The sequence below is a fragment of the Podarcis bocagei genome (genome assembly GCF_964188305.1).
Source record: "Podarcis bocagei genome assembly, chromosome: 5".
NCBI lineage: Eukaryota > Metazoa > Chordata > Lepidosauria > Squamata > Lacertidae > Podarcis > Podarcis bocagei.
Genome location: NC_138129.1, coordinates 177,707 through 185,233, shown reverse-complemented (window position 1 = coordinate 185,233; position 7,527 = coordinate 177,707). Strand labels below are relative to the sequence as shown.

General features: G+C 58.9%; 1 protein-coding gene across 1 annotated transcript; it reads left to right on the top strand.

Moving 5' to 3' along the window:
* Nucleotides 1-145: 145 nt before the first annotated feature.
* On the top strand, nt 146-7,405 carry MCM7 (minichromosome maintenance complex component 7). The gene is made up of 15 exons (XM_081194819.1): nt 146-303; nt 394-470; nt 589-753; nt 860-984; nt 1,221-1,401; nt 1,510-1,647; nt 2,765-2,914; nt 2,999-3,113; nt 3,822-3,953; nt 4,141-4,224; nt 4,951-5,344; nt 5,443-5,526; nt 5,656-5,824; nt 6,862-6,971; nt 7,066-7,405. Exons 1-15 carry the CDS (start codon nt 261-263, stop codon nt 7,271-7,273), a joined length of 2,175 nt encoding a protein of 724 aa, XP_081050945.1. The 5' UTR covers nt 146-260; the 3' UTR covers nt 7,274-7,405.
* Nucleotides 7,406-7,527: the final 122 nt, after the last annotated feature.

The following is a 7,527-nucleotide window of genomic DNA, read 5'->3' as shown; positions in this document are numbered from 1 at the left end:
CTCTTTTCGGAAGCGGGCCGCCGTCAAGTGACAGCTTGCCGTAAAGAAGGAGAGGAAGGGGAAAGTCGGTGGGCGGGACTTCTGAACGTGGGGACTGATTGGGTGATCTGGAGGGGGGAGGCGGGCGTTCCTTCCCGTGCGGGGATTGGGCTTCCTGACCGGGAGGAGGAGAGGAGGGCGGCCATAGGCGGAGTTGGCGCCACTTCCCGCGTCACTCAGTTCCGTGGCGGGAAAAAGGAGAAGGAGGCGAAGCGGCCAAGATGGCGGGAAAAGGCGGAGGTTGCGACTACGCGGAGGAGGCCGGTGAGCGCAGGGGCGGCGGGCGGGCCGGCGGGCGGGGGGGGGCGCGGGCGGGCGGAGCCGAGCTGACCGTGTCTCTCTCTCTCTCCGCAGCGAGGGCTTCGGCCTTCCTGGAGGGCTTCTACCGGCAGAGCGAGGCGGGGAAGGAGTTCCCTTACGTGGAGCAGCTGGTGAGGCGGCGGCGGGCGGGCGGGCCTGCGGGCGGGCGGCGGAGCGTGTGCAGAGTGCGGGGCGGGGGCCCCTCCTCGCCGCGCTCACGCCCTTCCCTCCCTGGCTCCTTCCCGGCAGCGGCGGGTGGCGCAGCGGGATCAGGTGGCGCTGCGCGTGGATCTGGACGACGTGGCCGAGGAGGACCCGGCGCTGGTGGACTCGGTGTGCGAGAACGCGAAGCGCTACGAGAAGGTCTTCGCCGATGCCGTGGCGGAGCTGCTGCCCCGGTACCGACAGCGGGAGGTGAGCCTCGGCCCCGCTCCCCGCTCCCTTCGCCAGGCTGCGGCCTTCCTGCCGCGGGGAGTTCCCCTGGTGAGCGCCGCCTTGCCTCTCTCCTCTCGCCCGGCAGGTCGCCCACAAGGATGCGCTGGACGTCTACATCGAGCACCGGCTGCTGCTGGAGGGGCGCGGGCGGGAGCCCGGCCAGCCCCACGACCCCCAGAACCAGTTCCCACCAGAGCTCATGCGCCGCTTGTGAGTGCCGCCCCCTTTTGCCAGGCTTGGCCGGGAATCCTGCTGCCTCTGCAGCCGCCCCTGCAAGCCGAGGGGGCATTTGCTGAGTTTCTCGTCTTCCGGTAGAAATGGAAGCTGAGGAGGGCAGAGGATGGGGGGGGGGTCCTTTTCCCCACCTCCATCTACCTCCAGGTGTTGCTGCAAGGCCTCATGGCCCACCGTGGTCTCACTCTGTCTCCCTCTGCCCCGTTTCATAGCGAGCTGTACTTCAAGGCGCCATCGAGCACCAAGGCCCAGGTGATCCGGGAGGTGAAGGCTGATGCCATTGGGAAGCTTGTGGCCATCCGGGGCATTGTCACCCGCGTCTCTGAGGTGAAGCCTCGCATGGTGGTAGCCACCTACAGCTGTGACCAGTGTGGTGCAGAGACCTATCAGCCGGTGAGGAGACAGTCTTCCAGTGGGAAAGGGAAATGCACAAGGGGGTGATACCCCAGCCGAGGCTCCTTGTACCTGACCCCCCTTCCTTCTCCTCTTGCCTCCTCCCAGATACAGGCCCCCAACTTCACCCCTCTGCTGATGTGCCCCAGCCGGGAGTGCCAGACCAACCAAGCTGGTGGCCGACTCTACCTGCAGAGCCGCGGCTCCAAGTTCATCAAGTATCAGGAGCTGAAGATCCAGGAACATGTGAGCCTCTGTGTGTTTCTGTCAAAACAATGGGCCCCTCTGCTGCTGTAGCCATTTCCCCACTAACCACCCACGGCGTTCCAGGGGTGGGGTGGAGGGCCAATATCTAGCTGCTCAGCCACCAGTGGAAGCAGCGTGGGCCAGTGGTTGCAGAGAGCATGTTTCACAGGCAAAAGGTCCCCTTTTGTTGGGTTAGTATGACGGGGAAAGGCACAATTTTACTTTAAGTGTTTCTGTCTTCCTCCTCAATTCCCAAAGTATTTTAGAGTGGCTTACGATAAAAGAGTAAAAAGCAATGTTAGTTGGGTGGTTAACATGCAGAACTGGTCATTGTGCACATTCACTGGTCCCCCTGGAGCGTTTATACATAATCTAGCTATAAGGAAGGAATTCTGCACATTTCCCAGTCAATGTGCACCTGTCAACTGGCCCAAAGTGGTTCTAGTCCTTGGGCCCCAAGGAAGGGCGTCTTTTGGAGCAGCCCTGTGATTGGCTGCCTCCTTCACAGCAGGTGGGCCTGTCCCTTCCCTCAAGGAGGCACTCACCACTTGTGGAGGCTGAGCCACTCCATGTCCCCATTCTTGGGGCACAGCAAGTAACATTCAGACATAACCCAAGACTGGATGCTACACTGGAAACATCAAGCACCCCAAAGCAATTTGCTTAACAAGACACAAGCAAGGGAGGAGCTGGTCTCCTGCCATCTCTGCCGCAGAGCAGGCTTGACAGTGGGCTAGATCCTGCAGGGGCCGTGTGGTGGCTGTGCAGCTGCTGCCTCTACAAGCACCTCCAGGTGGGGGGCAGGGACTCTTTGCAGTCTCTGGGTGCGTGGTGGGGAGGTCTTGGGCAGGTGCTGGGGTCAGAGTAGGCAGTGCTGTTCTGGGCTAGGGCAGGTGGGTGGGTGATTGGATGTTCAGAAACCTCCAAGGAAGGTGATGGGCTCTCTTCATTGAATGTTTTTCAACAGAGGTTGGGCGGCCAGGGATTCTTTATGTATGATCCCTGCATTGCAGGGGATTGGAGCAGATGGCCTGTCTGGTGCCGGGGCAGAGGGTCTGGGTGCACTGGAAGGGCGAGGAGGGGGCCCTGCTCTCACCTCCTCCTCCCTCCCTCATAGAGCGACCAGGTGCCAGTGGGGAACTTACCGCGTTCCATCAGCGTCAGCGTGCAAGGGGAGAATACGCGCCTTGTGCAGCCAGGGGACCACGTCAGCATTACTGGCATCTTCCTCCCTGTGCGGCAGACGGGATTCCGGCAGGTCCTGCAGGTGGGAGAGCAGTAGGTCAAGCTGGGAGGAGTCTGGGGGTGGTGCTGGGGCTCTGGACTGAGCACATGTCTTGCTGCATTGTAGGGCCTTCTGTCTGACACATACCTGGAGGCCCACCACATCGTCTGCATGAGCAAGAGCGAGCAGGAGGAGCTGGGTGGAGGGGGCCTCACGGAGGAGGAGCTGCGCCAGATCACAGGTGAGGCCCCATGGGGCTTGGAAAGGGCTTCCAGGAAGCTGGTTGTGGTGTGGAAGTGGTGCTCTGGCCTGGCTTGTATAGTCTGGTTCCAAGATGCTTTGGGCAAAATCCCTTCTCAGAAGAGGTGCCTCAGAGCTGGCAACGAAACAGAGAAAGCAGCTGCCTTATACTGAGTTAGACCCAGGGTATAAGGCAGAGAGTCTTTCCCAGCCCTACCTGACGATGCTGTTGGCAGGGATTGAACGGGGAAGTTTCTGCATGGCCCTTGGGCAATGACTGTCCAGGAAGAGAACTTTGGGGTCATGGCAGAGATCTCGCCCAAAGTGCTGCCTCCTTGTTCCTGGCCGAAGTGAAGCCAGTCTTGGCTTGCTGGCCCCTCCTGTAGGCATCTCCTCCTCTCAGCTGCCTCAGCTGGAATCTAAATCGTAACCACCTCTTTCACACCCTGATTTGGAGAGTTTCTGGAGGTCGGCTGGCTTCTGTCAGGGGGGTGCTTCTGTCCCTCAAGCAAGATTACTGGCAAACTCCCTTGTGCAGGGGGTGGGGCATCTGTCCGTCACCATCCCACGCAGTGCCTCCTAGCCCCTTCCTGCCCCCAGGATCCTGAATTGCCCAAGGGGCTGGTGTGGTCTAGTTGGGTGCCTGGAAGGTGCAGGGCAGGGGCCCCTGCCCCTCACTCACATCTCCCTTCTGCTGATTCCCTTGCAGAGGAGGATTTCTATGACAAGCTGGCGGCCTCCATCGCCCCCGAGATCTATGGCCATGAGGATGTCAAAAAGGCCCTCCTCCTCCTGCTGGTGGGGGGCGTGGACCAGAACCCCCGGGGCATGAAGATTCGGGGTAAGGCCCCCATGGCTGCAAGCAGCTGCTCTCCTGCGCCTCCTTTCTCCCTCTGCTGCCATCTCTGCTCTGGGGCCTTTTCTGCAAAGTGCTGCCTTTGCTCTCAAGGGTGGGGCGATGTTTTCTCCAGAGGCCAGAGGCACCCCTGGATAATGTGCCCTCTTCTTCCCACTCCCGGACCTTGTAGGGAACATCAACATCTGCCTCATGGGGGACCCTGGTGTGGCCAAGTCCCAGCTGCTGTCATACATCACGCGCCTGGCGCCACGCAGTGAGTACCACTTCAGGGTCCACTGACTGGGATACTGCATGGGACTGAGCATGGGACCTTCTTCCTGCAAGGCAGGTGCTCTGTCCCTGAGCAGCGCCTGTCTGGCTGATGTTGCAGCTGCTTAGTTGACTCCCTCTGGAAGTTACCCAGCTCCCGCTAAGGAGACCTACGGGCTGCCACGGTGGGGGAGCAGGGAACCTGAGGTCTCCGCTTCAGAAGAAGCTGCAAGGGGGTGGGCAGAGGGGTCTGCCCAGGGTCTTCCTTCCCACGGCTCTCAGCCAGGTGGGCAGGTGTCTATGGAAAGGTAATGCTGCTTAGGCCCTGAAGGCACACCTGAGCAGCCCCTGGTCTCAGAGGCCACTTCCACCCCCTGGGCTCCTTGCTTTCAGCTTCCTGCCATGTGTGTGTTAGGGGAGAGTGCACAAGGCTTTCTCTGTGGTGGTCCCCTTGCTCTAGAAAGGCCTCGCCTCTGAGGTGCATCTCGCCATGATACTGATTTTGTTTTGTCAGTTGGACAAGACACCCCTTTTGCTCAGGTTTTGAGGGAGGGCCGAGGCTTATGAGGCCCATGGATTTTTTGTGCAGCCGGGGGCCTTATTTTGTGTCACCCAGTCCTTGAAGCTTAGCTCTGAGGATGGGTGCTTCCTGCCCTGAGCCCAGGAGCGTTGGGTGAGGGCGGAGGAGAGCTGCTTTAGTGATGGGCCCAACTTCCGTCCCGTTCTCCAGGCCAGTACACCACGGGGCGTGGCTCCTCTGGGGTAGGGCTGACAGCTGCTGTGCTGCGTGACCCACTGACGGGGGAGCTGACCCTGGAGGGAGGCGCGCTGGTGCTGGCTGACCAAGGCGTCTGCTGCATTGACGAGTTTGACAAGATGCTGGAAGCAGACCGGACGGCCATCCATGAGGTGATGGAGCAGCAGACCCTCTCCATTGCCAAGGCTGGCATCCTGACCACGCTGAATGCCCGCTGCGCCATCCTGGCGGCTGCCAACCCCACCTATGGCCGCTACAACCCCAAGCGCAGCCTGGAGCAGAACATCCAGCTCCCGGCTGCCCTCCTCTCCCGCTTCGACTTGCTGTGGCTCATCCAGGACCGGCCGGACCGTGACAACGACCTCCGGTGAGCAGGGGCCGCCAGGCGCTGCAGATGAGGCCCTTCTCCTCCCCCCCCCCCCCCGGTTTTGCTGCTTTTTCTAAATGGTTGCCTGTTTTTCACAGTCTTGCCCAGCACATCACCTACGTGCACCAGCACAACCGCCAGCCCCCCTGCCAGTTCCAGGAGCTTGACATGGGCCTCATGAGGTGAGGGGGAAGGGCTTTCCAGCCCCAGGGGCCATACAGTGGATGGGCCACTGCGCATGGTGTAGGGAGGGTGGCTCCCATGCAGCGGAGGCCTTGGGTCAGGGCTCGTCTCCTTGCGTCTCCTGCCAGGCGGTACATTGCCATGTGCAAGCAGAAGCAGCCAGCGGTGCCTGAGGCTCTGGCAGACTACATCACGGCCGCTTATGTGGAGATGCGGAAGGAGGCCTTGTCCAACAAGGACACCACCTACACCTCGGCCCGCACCTTGCTGGGGATCCTGCGCCTGGCCACTGCCCTGGTGAGTAGAGCGCAACAACAATAATAAATAATAATAAAATTTTATTTATATCTAGCCCTTCCCAGCCGAAGCCGGGCTCAGATAGGCTAACAACATTAAAATGATACAACATTCTAAAATCATTTCATTATAAAATCAGTTCAAATCAGATTAATGGCAACCATTGGGCTAGAGTTCTGTGAGGATTGCCAAAAGAGGGGGTCAGGCTGTGCCCTGGCCAAAGGCCTGGTGGAACAGCTCTGTCTTGCAGGCCCTGCAGAAAGATGTCAAGTCCTGCAGGGCCCTAGTCTCTTGTGACAGAGCATTCCAAGAGTCCTGCAGCAGCTGACCAAGCCAGAAGGAGCCACCGTAGCCCCATGTCTGGGAGCCCAGCAGGCTGCCTTTTCTGGGAAGCCCATCAGAGCCTCAGGGCAGCAGTTCTCCCCACTCACAGTTGCCAACAGCTGCTACCCAGCTCTGATGGTGGAGGTGGAATATAGCCATTGCAGCTAGTAGCTGCTAGTAGCCTTTTGCTCCCCTCTGGTTGTCTCATCCTTTTCTAAAACCATCTGAGCCAGAGGCCACCAGCACTGCATCTGTCTGCTCTAATTCTTCCAATGTTCAGCTCTCCCCCCTCCCACCCCACAATAAAAAAATTAATTGTAGTTCTGTCATATCTAGTTTCCTCCCAGCAGCTGTAGTTGTAGTCTCCATGCTGTCCTCTGGCCAATACTTCAGAGGGAAACAGGTTAATCCATCCTAGGCCACCTGCTCCACCTTCTCACTTCTAGAAATTTGTGTGGATACAGCAGAAATTGCAGTGGGCCAAACATCTTTTTAGAATACTTTGCTTTCCTATTTTTCTTTTTTTAACCCTAAGAAGCCCGCTTAGAGTTGACCCCTGCAGTTCTGGTGCCTGCACTGAAAGGGTTTCAATGCAGCGGCAGGACCTTGGAGGGCATCGCTTGGTGGTTTGGAGCAGGAAGGGAACTGTTTCTTCTGTGTGGTGGTAGAGGGACCGTGGGTGAGCCGGCTGACATTGTGGGACTCCTCTTTAGGCTCGTCTGCGGCGTGTGGACTTGGTTGAGAAGGAGGATGTGAATGAAGCCATGCGCCTCATGGAGATGTCCAAAGATTCCCTTCTGGCAGACAAGGGGCAGACAAGCAGGTATTGTATTGTCCTAACCTCATGCTGTGGAGTGGGGCATCAGACTTCTCTTGGGCTACTGGATTGACCTCCCCCCTCCCCCCTCCTACTGCAGGACTCAGCGCCCCTCTGAACTGATCTTTGCAGCCATCAGGGAATTGGTTCCGGCTGGGGGGCCTCGCTCTGTGCACCTAGCAGCAGCTGAGCAGCGCTGCGTCTCCAAGGGCTTCACTCCTGCCCAGTTCCAGGCTGCGCTCTCTGAGTATGAGGAGCTCAATGTCTGGCAGGTGAACCAGAAAAAGACACGCCTCACTTTTGTCTGAGCCCTGCTAGCCTGCAGGAGGTCTTGGTGCCTGCTCTCTCCCACCTTGGCTTGGACCTTGGCTTGCAGGGTGTCTCCTGCTATCGCTTTTATTAAGACTGGTATTTTCCCCCAATAAAGCAATTAATTTGTATATCTTGTGATCTATATAATGCCACTCAATGGCTGAATGCTGACTCCTACCAGCTCTCTGCTTCCAGGGCTCTTTCTGCCTGGGGGTGGGGGGCGGGATGGGCAGCCCGCTCAAGGTTGCAA